At 36.9% G+C, this 16399-nt stretch overlaps 1 protein-coding gene across 1 annotated transcript in view; it reads left to right on the top strand.

Moving 5' to 3' along the window:
- Positions 1 to 5813: 5813 nt before the first annotated feature.
- The window catches only part of LOC120355887, an 11276-nt gene continuing 690 nt past the window's right edge, over positions 5814 to 16399 (top strand). The window contains exons 1-6 of the mRNA XM_039444633.1: positions 5814 to 5995; positions 6587 to 6798; positions 10512 to 10651; positions 13095 to 13243; positions 14562 to 15006; positions 15814 to 16399. The exon at positions 15814 to 16399 is cut by the window's right edge and continues 690 nt beyond it. Coding sequence (XP_039300567.1) covers positions 6744 to 6798; positions 10512 to 10651; positions 13095 to 13243; positions 14562 to 15006; positions 15814 to 16399 — 1375 coding nt within the window. The 5' untranslated portion in view covers positions 5814 to 5995; positions 6587 to 6743. The remainder of the gene's footprint in view (positions 5996 to 6586; positions 6799 to 10511; positions 10652 to 13094; positions 13244 to 14561; positions 15007 to 15813) is intronic.

Genomic DNA, 16399 nt, shown 5'->3' with positions numbered 1-16399 from the left:
CATTCTACTACTGAAACGAACAAAATTCACTTGAAACATGGGGTTTAACAAATTATTAAAGATCTAGATCTTGTTGCTCATTTAAATGTGAACCCCCCTTAGTATTTGCACGAGCCGCCACTGCACTGAATACTCAACTTAATTGAATCTCGAAGAATTGAAAATAGGCCTATATTTGTGCTTGGTAAATTATAGTGAGGTTCACGTTATTATGACAGTATTTGATCAACTTTGGTTTTGCTATCCTTGTCTATCATTCGACAAAGCCGGTGGTACTATCCTTTCTAGGTCCACAACCATGCCAATTAGTTTTTGACAGTGTAGAAATATAATTAATTAATGCAGAGAATCGGCATCGCTATTCTTCTATCTTTATCCACTGCCATTATAACGTGGACCTAACTATAGGAGTCTATTTATGTAGAGTTTAAAGTCAATCGGTCGAGTAGTTCAGATGAGGACAGGAGGAAGTCGAGGAGGAGGAGAGGGGAGGAGGAGGAAGAAGAGGAGTATGAGAAGAAGAAGAAGAACTAAGAAGAAGAGAAGAAGAAAGAAGAAGAAGAAGAAGAAAGAAGAAAGAAAAGAAGAAGAAGAAGAAGAAGAAGGAAAAAGAAGAAGAAGAAGAAGAAGAAGAAGAAGAAAGAAGAAGAAGAAGAAGACGAAGAGAAAAGAAGAAGAAGAAGAAGAAGAAGAAGAGGAAAAAGAAGAAGTAGGAGAAGAAGAAGAAGACGAGGAAGAAGCAGTGGTTACAAAGGTCAGCTAAAGTAGAATGACAGTTACAAGTGAACGCAAATGTCTGTCCAAATGTGCTATTATTATTTCAGTGCCGAGTCAGCAGAATTTGAACGGTGGACAGTTTTGGTAACCTCTGTGACGTCATCAACCGCCCACTCTACCTGATGACTTCTCACTCCACCTCCTGACACTCCTGCCCAACCTTTTCCTCCTCCTCTTTCTCCTCCTACTTCTCTCATCCTCATCCTATCATCCTCATCATAACCGCATTATCTCCTTCATCATCTTCTCTTCTTCTTCTTCTTCTTCTTCTTCTTCTTCTTCTTCCTCTTCTATTTGGTAGAGAGTTAGTGGGGAGGATATATTGAATATTGTTTCCTTAGAATGGACATTGATATGTCCAAAGCTCCGCCAATTTATGTACATGCATTACAATATAATTATTATCTATAGTTATTATATTACAAATTGCTTTTTCATATCATATACAGTTCAATAATATTTTCTTAGTCTATATTATGTAAATTCATCTATAATTTTGCTGTATTGTAAGCTATTGTATATAAGTGTATAAGCCAGTATATATTGTAATCTACATACATAAAGTACTCAATCAATCAATCAATCTTCATCTTATTCTTTACCACCACCTTCTTTTTTTTTCTTCTTCCTCTTCTACTTCTTCTTCTACTTCTTCTTCTTCTTCTTCTTCTTCTTCTTCTTCTCTTCTTCTTCTTCTTCTTCTTCTTTTTCTTTTTCTTCTTCTTCTTCTTCTTCTTCTTCTTCTCTTCTTCATCTTCTTCTTCTTCTTCCCTTCTTCTTCTTCGTCTCTTCTTCTCCGCTCCTCCTCCTTCTCAACTACTCAACTGATTAACTTGAAATTTGCATATAGATTATCAATTTACCGAGGATGGTTATACGTATACTAGCCGTCAGGCTCGCTTCGCTCGCCATATCCGTCTAGCCAGGGGCGGAGCCCCCTTAACCCGATGGATCGTCCAGAAATATATCAGCGGGCTCGCTTCGCTCGCTGTATTTTTCATTTGAGCAGCTTCATTCCATCAGAAAGTCAAAGTACTGAGAAAACGCAAAAAGCTGAGAAAAACACTGATTTTGGGCGTATCTTTGACGTTATTGCAATTCCTCTATTACAACATTTTACACCCTAGCTGAGCTTCTGTATTTAATTTAAACATTTTCTGTTCATTTTTTCTCGATAAAGCTGAGAAAAAGCAAAAAAACGCTGGATAAACGCTGATTTTGGGCGTATCTTTGGCGTTATTGCAAATTTCTTCTTACACAACATTTTTACACCCTAGCTGAGCTTCTGTAGTAAATTTGAACAATTTCTGTTCATTTGTCCTTGATAAATCTGAGAAAAAGCAAAAAACGCTGGATAAACGCTGATTTTGGGCGTATCTTTGGCGTTATTTCAAATTCCTTCTAACACAACATTATTGCACCCTAGCTGAGCTTCTGTACTAAATTTGAACAATTTCTGTTCATTTGTTCTCGATAAAGCTGAGAAAACGCTAAACAACGCTGGAAAAATGCAGATTTTGGGCGTATCTTTTGAAATTGTCCAATATTTTTTTTTTTATTCTGATTTGTCTAAATATCCTAAAAGATTGTGTTCAATTATGTGGGAGGTTGAGTTTACACTTTTTTATTCTTTCAAATGACAATAATAAGATCTTATAAATGTTTTAATTATCGAATAATAAACACAAATAATGAAAAGCTTTTGATCAACAACTGTTTTAGCACAATTGAAATTTGGCCAATCTGATATCAACGGAAGTTTAGGTTAGAAATTCTATCCTACTCTTAAAATCGAATTTGAATAGTTTATAATATATATCTCATCTGTATTTCATGCATCCAAATAAAATAGTATAATATTGCAGAATACTTTATTCAATTCTAGAAGCATAAACTGATTCCGTTTATCCACCATGTTTCGTGATAAACGCACAACTAGGAGGTTCGAGGTTAGATTCTATTATACTCTGAAAATTGAATTTGAATAGTTTATAATAGCTCATTTGTATTTCATTCTCCAAATAAAATGATAGTATCTTACTGCAGAATACTTATTCAATTCTAGAAGCATAAACTGATTCCGTTTCATAAACCATTTTGTAATCACGTTTCACATCAATCAGAATCAGCTGACTTCAGGTTTTTTACAGCCCTAGGGCCGTAAAACTTTACCGGCCTGGTAAGAAACATCATTTTCGGCCTCCTATGACGCACGAAACAGCTCATTACATCCAAGTGGGCGAAAAAGTCCTTTTATAAATGACTCTGAACAGAGGATTTTGGGATTTTGAGGAAAGTATTGGTTGTGTATCAGAAGAATCAAAAGAAGAAAATGATGAAGAAGAAGAAAGAAAAGAAGAAGAAGAAAAAGAAGAAGAAGAGAAGAATAAGAATGAATAAGAAGAAGAAGAAGAAGAAGAAGAAGAAGAAGAAGAAGAAGAAGAAGAGATGATGTTTGATAAGAAGATGATATTGGCATATATTATATTGGAGAGAAACAAAATGTATATCTATCACATGGTAATCTGAGTCAATTAAGAAAAGACAATGAACTCTGATAGACAGAGAGGAAAACACAAATCTTATTTTTCTGAGCGATATTTCTCTTGAGAACAAAGCAAGACAGTTCAGTAGGATTTCAGGTGCCTTATAGGTTCAGTTTAGTGTTATTATTTTTAGAGTAAGACGTTATTCTAGTTAACCGAGCGAAGTGAGGTCTAAGATTCAAGTCGACGGTTTTGCATTTCTTTATATGTTTATATGTGCTGCCCATTTACGGCGAAACGCAGCAATAGATTTCCATGAAATTTGACAGGTATGTTCCTTTTTGAATTTCTCTTCGACGTATACACAAGGTTTTTGAAGTTTGCATTCCAAGGATAATATAAAAGGAAAAGGAGTCTCATTCGACGCCAATATTACCGTAAAAATCAGAGTATAGAATTATTCATCATAAATCAGCTGACAAGTGATTACACAGATGTGTGGAGAAGCCGTCTATTGCTGTATTTCCATAAGGTCTATAGTTTCAATCAGGTACTTGTGGATGAGAATACTGCGTGAGGTCTACTGATCACAGAACTACTAGTATTAGAATTCGTTGCTAGGGAAACAGGAAAAAAGTCTTTTACACATGCTTGCCTTTTTGTTTTTATTTTAACCTGATATCGTGATTATCTGTTTCAAAATTTTTCAAGTCAAAATAATATGGTCAATTCATTTCTGTTAGTTCACAGGAACATTTTTTTCTCAATGAATAGTTTGCTAAAAAATATGAAATATATAAATTAAAATTAAAATATATAAATAATATATTTATACCTTGTATTATCTTCGCTCATTTTTGTATCATCTTCCCATATATAATAGTAGCTTTGGAATTTATAAAATTTTTATGAGTTTTTGAGATTGATAAATGATTCAGTAGCACCACAATATGATACAGTATCACCACACCATGATACAGTATCATCTCAACTTGATACACAACACCAAAATTTGATACAAAACTTGCAAACTTTAAATGAGTTATACAATCATCTCAATATTGGTGAACTTGAAATTCGAAAAATGTCAACACTACAGTGAGGTCTACGTTATAATGGCAGTGGAGAAAGATAGGAGAACAACGTTGCCGATCCTCTGTCTTTTCAATGCCTTTTATAGATGGTAGCTAATACAGGTTCATTGATGTAATATCAATTGTCATTCTCGTTTAAAATAATCAATTATATTTTTTAATAATTTCATTATGAATTTACATTTCAAGATAAATATTTTGTCAATTGATGATTGTTTCTACATTGTTAAAAGACGATCTGGCAACTGAGCAAAGCGAGATAGAAATAGATAGTACTATTGAATATAGACAAGGATAGCAGTAATTGATAACAGGTTAAACATCCATAGTGAGGTCCACGTTTTAATGGCAGTGGAGAAAATAGGAGAACAACGTTGCCGATCCTCTGTCTTGTCAATGCCTTCTATAGACGGTAGCTGATACAGGTTTATTGACGTAATATCAACTGTTCATCCTCGTTTAAAAAACTCAATTATATGCTATTAAGCATTAAATAATATTTTTAGAATAATTTAATTATGAATTTACATAATTAAGAAGAAATATTTTGTTAATGATGATAATTCTACATTGTTAAAGACGTCTGGCAACTGAGTAAAGAGAGGAAGAAATAGTGCTATCTGCTTTGTGGAATAATAGACAAGGATAGCAACACCATGTTAATCAAACACTGCCATTATAACGTGGACCTCACTATAGTTTAGTTTTTCAATCATGAGCGACAACACAGCCTTTCTTTCTTCTTCTTTTCTTCTTCTTCTTCTTCTTTTTCTTCTTCTTGTTCATCATCATCATAATCTTTTTTCTGTCTTCTCCTTCTTATTGTTCTTCTTCTTCGTAGTCTTCTTTTTCTTCTTCATCATCAATCATCTTTCTTCTGTCTCTCCTTCTTCTTCCCCTCAGTCTTCTTCTTCTTCTTCTTCTTCATGATCATCTTTCTTCTGTCTTCTCCTTCTTCTTCTTCATCATCATCTTTTTTCTGTCTTCCCCTTCTTCTTGTTCTTCTTCCTCTTCTCCTCCGTCTTCTTCTTCTTCTCATCATCATCATCATATCATCATCATCTCATCATCATCATCATCATCTTTTCTCTGTCTTCTCCTCCTTCTTGTTCTTCCACTTCTTCTTCTTCTGCTTCTTCTTCTTCTTCTCCATCATCATCGTCTTTTTCTGTCTCCTCATTCTTCTTCTTCTCCTTTTCTTCTTCTTCTTCTTCTTCTTCTCTTCTTCTTCTTCTTCTTCTTCTTCTTCTTCTTCTTCTCTTCTTCTCTTCTTCTTCTTCTCTTCTTCTTCTTCTTCTCTTCTTCTTCTTCTTCTTCTTCTTCTTCTTCTTCTTCTTCTTCTTCTTCTTCTTCTTCTTCTTCTTCTTCTACTTCTTCATCTTCTTCTATTGTCACAGCTGGCCGACGTCGTAGATCATACTTCAAACAAAATCACAATCACCATTCCATCATCTGTATACAACCGTTGTGATTGTTATAATTTATACTATAGTAATTGATAAATAATGACTGTTTTATTGACACAATGACACAATGACACAGTCTTGATCATTATTTGTGTCGAATATGGCCGACTGTCGTGAGGTCCACGTTATAATGACAGTGTTTGATTGCCAATAACCATAGAGAAACAATAGCGTAAGTAGATATCCCATGGTATAGGGCGTTTATGTCGCAACTTTTACTGTTATCCCAAGCCGATAGTCCACGTAGTTCTTTCCTGTGAAGCTGTGTTACGCTGGTAGTCTCTCATATTGTGTTAGTGGGGAGGATATTTTGAATATTGTTTCCGAAGAATGGACATTGATATGTCCAAAGCTCCGCCAATTTATGTACATGCATTACAATATAATTATCTATAGTTATTATATTACAAATTGCTTTTTCATATCATATACAGTTCAATAATCATTTTCTTAGTCTATATTATGTTAATTCATCTATAATTTTGCTGTATTGTAAGCTATTGTATATAAGTGTATAAGCCAGTATATATTGTAATCTACATTGATAAAGTACTCAATCAATCAGTATTTGCCGTTCATACACTGTCAACCAACAAACAATAAATAGACAATAATCAACAGTAATCAGCTTGTGATAACAGTAAAAGTTGCGACATAAACACCCTATACCATGGGATATCTACTTACGCTATTGTTCCTCTATGCAATATAACTCAGTGATTTCCATTTGTGAATTAAAATTAATTGAATTCAACTTTTGCAGGTTTATAGGCAATTATATTATTATGTGAATATGTCGGAGACTTGAAACGGTGAGAGAGAAGAATGAGAAACAAAAGAGATAGATAGACTGAACCATAACTTGGGGCTTAATTCTTTCAAGAAACTTAATTCAAGTTCAACTTTTGAAGGAATTGGGAATGTTGTTGACTCGAGTTAAGTTCCTGAGGAACCAATATTGTGCTGGTTTTGCTGGTAAGTCAAGATTTATCTACTTTTAAGATATTAAACTAGGTTTAAAGGTGACTGAGTTCGCTATTATTCTGTTTCAAGTTGAAAATACAGTCTTATGCTCCACCAACACGTCACGTCCGTTTCACTTTTCATCAGCTCATGAAAAATATTTGAGAAAAATGAGTATAATAATATTATATTTCTCCGGTCACTATTATACATTGTGCTTGCATTTTATATTGTAGCTCAGATATTTTATAGTATCTTAAGTCACAAGGACGGGAAGGGCCTTTTGCAGGCGAGAATGATGTTAGAATTTCATTCGAGCACTGCAAAGACATTAACGTTCAACTAACTTACTCTTGGTGATGATTTCTTGATCCATTCCGAGCTGCTTTGTATAAACACACTTTTTTATGTATTTGAACACGACATGCAGGCGATTATTAAGTAAATATTAAAAACTTTTACTTACTGACTGAAGTACTTCAATCGTCTGGCGATCATTTTCAACAGTGTAGACCGGAAATGTTTTGATGGTTAGGAAGATTTGTGGTGTTTATTATGTGATCAAAAAGGTTGTTGGATTTGAAATTCAGCTGTTCATTTAGTATGTTGTTACTGTCTAGGATGCCACCATCCTAGTAACAACATACTAAATGAACAGCTGAATTTCAAATCCAACAAACTTTTTGATCACATAATAAACACCACAAATCTTCCTAACCATCAAAACATTTCCGGTCTACACTGTTGAAAATGATCGCCAGACGATTGAAAGTACTTCAGTCAGTAAGTAAAATTTTTTAATATTTACTTAATAGTCGACTGCATGTCGTGTTCAAATACATAAAAAAGTGTAACTTACTCTATTTTTTGTCATAATAATCTAGAAGAGAATAATTGAGAAGCAGAAAACATTACCTGCTTGTGCTGACATTACTACATGCATTCTATGAACATAACCTGGTTTACAAGTTTCGAATCAGAATTTCTGATTGTAGTTGACAAAACTTCCACCTGGACGCTAAAAGGCGGTTTTTGTACCAGTTTTGCTGTTCCTAATTCAAAACTAAGAAACATAATCGACTGTCAAGAAAACATATGATTTTTTTGCAGTATAGTATGCTGAAATGAGAATCATATGTTTATTTGTTCTACAATCAGCTGTTTACCGGCTTGATTTCATGGATGTAAAACAGCTGAAATTGAATGACTATGACAAAAATATATTTTTTGGATACATGGAAGAAGTCCAGAACCAATCTCTTCATGCAAAATTTCTTTGTGCTAGATACAGAGTGTCTCAAAAACCTTGTATTTATATTCATTTTCTAGTTTTGAGCTATCTCTACCAAATCCTATAATCGGATAGAAAAAAATGCTCCCCCTTCCTTTAGATTATGAAATTCCTAATGAAATGAGACCATTCGATCTCTCTATCTTCAATGAGTACTGAGTTACAATTTTTATAAATGAGTAGAATTTTTAGAAAAAATCAATTTTGATGAATTAAAGTTTTTGATCAACAACATCTCCCGATTTAGATGAATAATATTCAAAATCTCTCAAGGCAAAATTTTGTGCTCCAGAATCTGAGACTGGTAGATCGCCAATTATTACCATTGAATGAAAAAGACTAAGAAATTGTCAAAAAACCACAGATTTATTGATACTTAGAAAGACCGGTTTCGGTTATTACACCATTGTCAATCTCTGATAAACAGATAAACAGAGATTGACATCAGTCTACAGTTTATCAGAGATTGAAATGGCGTAAACCCGAAACCGGTCTTCTAAGTTTCAATAAATCTGTGGTTTTCTTGACAATTTCTTAGTCTTTTTCATTCAATAGTAATAATTACCACAATATCAACTTCTCAACTACACAAAAAAAATTATTACTATATTATACTGTAGCAGGTAACCTGTGCTTCGCAAGGGTCTGATTGAGACATAGATTAAGTTAGCAAGAGAAATTGACCTACTGAAATCTTGAAAATAGGCCCATAATCATCCTCGGTCAATAAAGAGTCTATAAATGCAAAATTTCAAGTAAGAGTTGAGTAGTTGAGACGTGATGAGCGTCATTCGTGATTTTCCTACCCTAGTGTATAAGCTAGTTCTTTCCTTTATTATATTACTAGCCGTCAGGTTCGCTTCGCTCGCCATATCCGCTAGCAGGGGGCTCCGCCCCTGGACCCCCGACTGGATCGTCCAAAAATGCGATCAGCGGGCTCGCTCGCTCGCCTGCATGTTGGCCTCAGCGGAACCTCTATACTAATTCTGGACCCCCGACTGGATGTCCAAAATGAGATCAGCGGGCACGCTTCGCTCGCCTGCATTAGACCTCAGCGGAACCTCTGTACCGAATTTGAACGTATTATGTCAATTCGATCTCGAAAACACCGTTACTATATCGGCGTATCTTTGGCGAACAAAATTCTTCCACCTCAGCTAAACCTGTGTACTGAATTTTTTAATATATTTCCATCAATTATTGAAAAAGGTGAGGAAACGCAGAAAGCTGAGAAAACGCTAATTTTGGGAGTATCTTTGGCGTTATTCAATTCCTCCTAACACAACATTATTGCACCCCAGCTGAGCTTCTCTAGTAAATTTGAACATTTCTGTTCATTTTTCTCAATAAAGCTGAGAAAACGCAGATTTTGGCGTATCTTTGGAAATTTTCCAAATCCGTTCTTATTGCGCCTCTAAAGGGCCAACTGAACACACCTACCAAATTTTAAATTTTATGTCATATTTTTATCATATGTTGGGACGATCCAGTCGGGAGTCCAGATATGGCGAGCGAAGCGAGCCTGACGGCTAGTAATATAATATTCCCAGGAATAGCTCTGATTGAAGTAGCAGTACCCAATCAATTTTTCCGCGATAAATCAGGACTCCTAAATAGGTATTTAGGAGATACTTGATAAATTGGTATTTAGGAGGCCTGGATAAATGCATTTCAATCTTCAACTTGGTGCCAACCTAACAAAGTCACCTCAACTTAATGCCAACTTGACAAAATTATTAATTTAGTTACCAGAACAACTGTTTCGAAGAGGTACTCTCTCTAGATTATAGTTCTATATTAACATATGGTATGGACATTTCAATTATAATTTTAAGATATTGGATAAAGAATAATCATGCTAAAAGAACTTAAACCTTTAAAAACCACCCTTAGAGTTAAAATATCGCCAAAAGATTTGTTAGTGCGCCTCTAAAGGCCAACTGAACATACCTACCAATTTGAACGTTTTTGGTCCGGTAGATTTTTAGTTCTGCAGTGAGTGCCATTTCGCTTTTATATAATAAATATATATATATATATATATTATATATATATATATATATATATATCATATTACAGCGGGTAACCTGTGCTTCGCAAGGTCTGATTGAGACATTGATTGAGGTTCAGCAAAGGATATTGACCTACTGGAATCTTTAATCATTAAAAATAGGCCCATAATTATTCTCGGTCAATAAAGAGTCTATAAATGCAAATTTCAAGTTAATGAGTTGAGTAGTTGAGACGTGATAATGTTGTGTATCAAGGTGAGATGATACTGTATCATATCGTGGGGATACTGTATCATTCATGGTGATACCATAGTGATGATGCGTCATTCGTGAATTTCCTATCCCCTACGTGCATAAGCCAGTTCTTTCCTTTATTATATTATAGATTATATTCTTTAAATATTGTTGATTTGATATTGCAGCCAATGCGACGATACTGCTATGCGGGAGCTGCTTTGTATGGGTGACCCCTCTGCTTCCCCGATTATCCGATCAAGCAGGCACTTCTCCACTGGTTAGCATGACTCCTACTCAGCAATCTTGGCTGGTCGCGCTCTATGAGGTTTGTATCATTCTTGTACTAGTAGTTCTGTGAACAGTAGACCTCACGCATTATTCTCATCCACACGTACCTGATTGAAACTATAGACCTTAAGGAAATACAGCAATAGACTGGCTTCTCCACACATCTGTGTAATCACTTGTCAGCTGATTTATGATGAATAATTCTATAGTCTGATTTTTACTCTAATATTGGCGTATGAAGGCGGCTCCTTTTCCCTTTTATACTAGTATTTTTGTAACAGTAGACCTCACGCAGTATCTCATCCACAGTACCTGATTGAAACTATAGACCTTATGGAAATACAGCATAGACGGCTCTCCACACATCTGTGTAATCCTTGTCAGCTGATTTATGATGAATATTCTATAGCCTGATTTTTACTCTAATATTGGCGTATGAAGGAGGCTCTTTTTCCTTTCATACTAGTCTGTGAACAGTAGACCTCACGCAGTAATCTTGTATGATCTTTGTATTATATCTGTTAGCCCCCTTTGGGTTGGGGGAGCTTTGAGTCGATCATCGTACTCAGAATGTGTTGAAAACCAGAATTCACCCACAGTATCCATGCTGTCGTGGAGGCGAGCGACTGAAATGGACCTCAAGGCAACTCCAGAAGTTGCCTTGCCTTCAAACCACCGGGATCTGCCCCATCAGGGCAGTTTGATTGATTGATGAGACTTTATTTATGTAGATTACATATATACTGGCCTATACTCTTATATACAATAGCTTACAATACAGCAAAATATAGATGATTTACATAATATGACTAAGAATAATTATTGAACTGTATATGATGATGAAAAAAGCAATTTGTAATATAATAACATAGATATAATCATATGTTATGCATCTACATAAATTGGCGGAGCTTTGGACATATCAATGTCCATTCTTCGGAAAGAATATTAAAAATATACTCCCCACTAACTCTTTACCAAAAAACCAGAGACCAGAGATGGGTGAAACTCCAGGCACAAATGTGGTTCAAGAGGCTGAGTCTAGGTTTGCCGGGCGCCGGGCGCCCTAGAGGCAGTTTGGCGTCCCCTCTCTCAGCGGAAGGACCTACAAAAAAGCCAAGAGTGGAACTCACGTAGGTTTGTGGGTGGAGAGGCCAAAACTCACCACTGTTCAAAGAAGGGCGGCCATTCAGGCAAAACTTCTTGGAAGAGGTGAGGCTTTTGACCCTTGAGAGTTTCGGAGGGGCGAAAAGAAAAACCCAAGAGACCAGAGATGGGTGAAACTCCAGGCACAAATGTGGGCCAAGAGGCTGAGTCGAGGGTGGCCGGGCGCCTAGAGGCAGTTTGGCGTTCCCTCTCTCAGCGGAAGGACCTACAAATTGGCCAGGAGTGGAACTCACGTAGGTCACGAGGACTAATCAGTCTGAAGAGACTGCCAAGCATATCACACTGAATTGCAACAAGGATTGCAACCAGGTGATGAATGGATTTTTAGTATAGGGAAAACCCCCTCGTTCTTGTAAAGGACATAGGTAACCATAGAGAAACAATAGCGTAAGTAGATATCCCATGGTATAGGGAATTTATGTCGCAACTTTTACTGTTATCTCAAGCCGATTACTGTCAATTTTTACTGTTTTGTTGGGGTGAGAGTGTATGAACGGCACAATATCAGAGACTACCAGCGTCATAAGCTCCACAGGAAGAACTACGTGGACTATCGGCTTGAGATAACAGTAAAAGTTGCGACATAAACGCCCTATACCATGGCATATCTACTTATGCTATCGTTTCTCTATGGTCTAACTAACATAATATTACTTGGGAACACAATAAGCTTCGGTTGACGTGTAGGGTTCTTCGAACCTTTGGATCTTGAATCCGTCCTTCAAAAAAAATAAGCAATAAACAATTATATTTGTTTCATTTTTGTGTCATCCTTCTATAGGGAAGTTCACGTTGTAATGGCAGTAGTTGATTAACCCTTCTTGTCCAACCAACTATCCTTGTCTATCAATCCACAAAGCAGTTAACTCTATCCTGTTTTGTATCAAATTATGGTGTTGTGTATCAAATTGAGATGATACTGTATCATATTGTGTTGATACTGTACATTTCGTGTTGATCTTTGTATCATCTTCCTATCGTTAGGTCCATGTTATAATGGCAGTATTTGATTAATATTGGTGTTGCTATCCTTGTCTATCATTCGACAAAGGAGATAACGCTATCATTTCCTACCTCTTTATTGCTGCCAAAGTTTGAAAGTCTTGTATCAAATAATTGTGTTATATATTAAATTGAGATGATACTGTATCATATTGTGTTGATACTGTATCAGTTTGAGGTGATTTTTGTATCATCTTCCTATAGTGTGGTCCACGTTATAATGTAAGTATTTGATTAACATTGGTGTTGCTATCCTCGTCTATCATGTTTGTATCATGTTTGTACCAAGTTTGTATCATGTTTGTATCAAGGTGGGCGCCCTAGCTGCTCCGATCCCGGCCGGCTTCCTGGCAGACAAGACGGGTCGTCGGGTGGCGATGTTGGCAGGAATGCCGTTGCTTCTTTTTAGCTGGTTGGCTGTCTTCAGTTTCCGAAGTGTTCAAGGATTCTACGCTGCTAGGTGCGTTTTACACTTTTTATTCTTCTTCCTCTTCTTCTTCTTCTTCTCCTTGCTCCTCTTCTTCCTCATCTTAATCTCCTTCTTCTTATTCGTCTTCCTTCTCCTCTTCTTCCTCATCTTAATCTCCTTCTTCTTATTCGTCCTCCTACTCCTCTTCTTCTTCCTTCTCCTTCACAAGGATACTACGCTGCTAGGTGCGTTTCACACTATTTCTTCTTCTTCTTCTTCTTCTTCTTCTTCTTCTTCTTCTTCTTCTTCTTCTTCTTCTCCTCCTCCTCCTCCTCCTCCTCCTCCTCCTCCTCCTCCTTCTCCTCCTCATCTAAACCTTCGAGCTACTTACTCTGATTCTAGTGTGAATTTACTTTTGAAGCTTTTGATTTTATACAATTATTTTATGTATATTGAACATGTTAAAGAAGTCCGACAGCTATCTGACTTGCTAATATCAGAGAGAGCTTCTATTATCTATAGATGTAATTCATCTATAGATGAATTTACATAATATAGACTAAGAAAATAATTATTGAACTGTATATGATATGAAAAAGTAATTTATAATATAATAACTATAGATAATTATATTGTAATGCATCTACATAAATTGGCGGAGCTTATCCGTACAGAGGTAGGGATACAACGTCGGCGAAGTTACCGTTCTGAACCGGCCAGCGTTTTCAAATTTCCAGAGAGTATTCAAGTGTTAAAGTTATACGTAGAATAGTCATCGATAAGCTCTATCAACTGCCACAGTCCCATATCTGTAAAAATTTCAGGAGCTCCGCCCCATCTATGCAGAGTTTGATTTTAGATTCTCAATTATCAGGCTTCAGATACAATTTAAACAAAAAATTTCGAGTGGGAAGATTGAACATGAAATCTCTACAATTAATGTTCAGTACATTTTCACCTAAATTAAAAATAAGCTTGAAATTCGAGAAAATGTGATATACCAATTGCAAACTGTTGGTTACTGTTGATTCTATTAAATGATTCACTATGAAGAGATTGCAGACCTCGTGTGTCTCCAGTGTTATTATCCTGTCACCAGCTGGCTCAAATCTTCGACTAGTAGATTTGAGATGCGCGGGAAAACTAGCGTCAGGTGATCTATTTCCATAACGGTAACGAAAGTTGTGTGAGTGCGCCACACCAGATTTTTTGTGTAGTTGAGAAGTTGATATTGTGGTAATTATTCATATTAAATAGAAATACTAAGAAAATTAATTTTTCGACAATAATTCCTTATTATTCTAATTCAATCTCTGTGTTTTATTTTTCAAAATTCTACTTTTGAAATAAATTTTGTGATTGGTTACAGGCTCCTACAAGGCACAGCACTTGGCTTCCTTGGAACCGCAGCTGGCATCTACATCAGCGAAATCACTTCTGCGCATGCGCGAGGTACGATGACGTCACTGCAACAGGGCATGTGGTACTCAGGATTTCTCCTCCAATACATCACCGGCTCCTACCTCACCTATGACGTCAACGTACATGTCAACCTTACTCTCACTGTCGCACTATTTATGTATCTGATAATATTCCAGCAAGAAACGCCCTACTATCTGGTCAAAATCGGTGAAAAAGAGCGTGCATTTAAGTCTCTAATGAATCTGCGGGGGAAGACATTGTACGACGATCTGACGGAAACATATGGGGAGATGTCACAGATTGTGGAGAGTGTCGAGATGGAGCGAAACTGTGGCAAGGTTAGTGCGTCACAGATTGTCAAAAACATTGAAACAGAGAGGAACTGTGCAAAGGTTAGTGCACCACAGATTGTTGGAGACGGCAGAGTGGAGCGAAACTGTGCTGAGGTTAATGCGTCACAGATTGTCGGGAACGGCAGAATTGAGCCAAACTGTGGAAAGGTTATGCATCACAGATTGTCGTGAACAGCGAAATGGAGCGGAACTGTGCAAAGGCTAGTGCGTCACAAATTGTCGGTAATGGCAGAATGGAGCAGAACTGTGCAAAGGTTAGTGTGTCACAGATTGTCGGAAACGTTGAAACAGAGAGGAACTGTGCAAAGGTTAGTGCACCACAGATTGTCGGAAACGTTGAAACAGAGCGGAACTGTGCAAAGGTTGGTACATCACAGATTGTCGAGAACGGCGGAACAGAGCAAAACTGTGGAAAGGTTGGTACATCACAGATTGTCAAAAACATTGAAACAGAGCAGAACTGTGCAAAGGTTGGTGCGCCACAAATTGTCAGGAACGGCAGAATGGAGCAGAACTGTGCTAAGGTTAGTGCATCACAGATTGTAGAAAACATTGAAACAGAGAGGAACTGTGCAAAGGTTAGTGCACCACAGATTGTTGGAGACGGCAGAGTGGAGCAAAACTGTGCAAAGGTTAGTGCGTCACAGATTGTCGGGAACACCAGAATGGAGCAGAACTGTGCAAAGGTTAGTGCCCCACATATTTTGAAAACTTCGGTATGGAGCAAAACTGTTGCGAAGGTTAGTGCATCACAAATTGTCGAAAACGTTGGTACGAAGCAAACTGTGCTAAGCTTAGTGCATCACAGCCTGTCGGAAACGTGGAACAGAGCGGAACTGTGCAAAGGTTCGTGCACCACAGATTGTCAAAAACATTGAAACAGAGCAGAACTGTGCAAAGATTCGTGCATCACAGATTGTCAACACCGACCGACCAGAGCAGAACTGTGCAAAAGTGGACGATTCAACTGAAACACAGATTTTAGACAGAGTCGAAACGCAGCAAAATCATACCAAAGTCAGGTGGACAGACCTGGTCAAAACGTCAGCTGATCGAAAAATATTGCTTGTGACACAATTTCTGACCGCTGCTAGGATTCTCTGTGGGAGTATTTCTGTGTCTACCTACATCAACCTGCTTCTGACAAACGATTCTCAAAACAGTTTGACCAGTTCTCAAAATTTGAGTGACAGTTTGACAAGGTTTTTGACCAATTCGTCTAATGATTCTCAGAATTTGACTGACGGTTTGACAAGGCTTTGGCCCAATCTGACTAACGATCCTCAAAATTTGACTGACGGTTTGACAAGGTTTTTGATCAATTCGTCGACTGATTCTCAAAATTTGACAAGGCTTTTGACCAATTCGAATAACAGTTTGACCGATTCTCAAAATTTGACCAACAGTTTGACCGATTCTCAAAATTTGCCTA

This window comes from Nilaparvata lugens, unplaced genomic scaffold (genome assembly GCF_014356525.2).
Source record: "Nilaparvata lugens isolate BPH unplaced genomic scaffold, ASM1435652v1 scaffold5131, whole genome shotgun sequence".
Taxonomy (NCBI): Eukaryota; Metazoa; Arthropoda; class Insecta; order Hemiptera; family Delphacidae; genus Nilaparvata; species Nilaparvata lugens.
The sequence above is the reverse complement of the archived record's forward strand: the minus strand, read 5'-3'. Positions and strand labels throughout refer to the sequence as shown.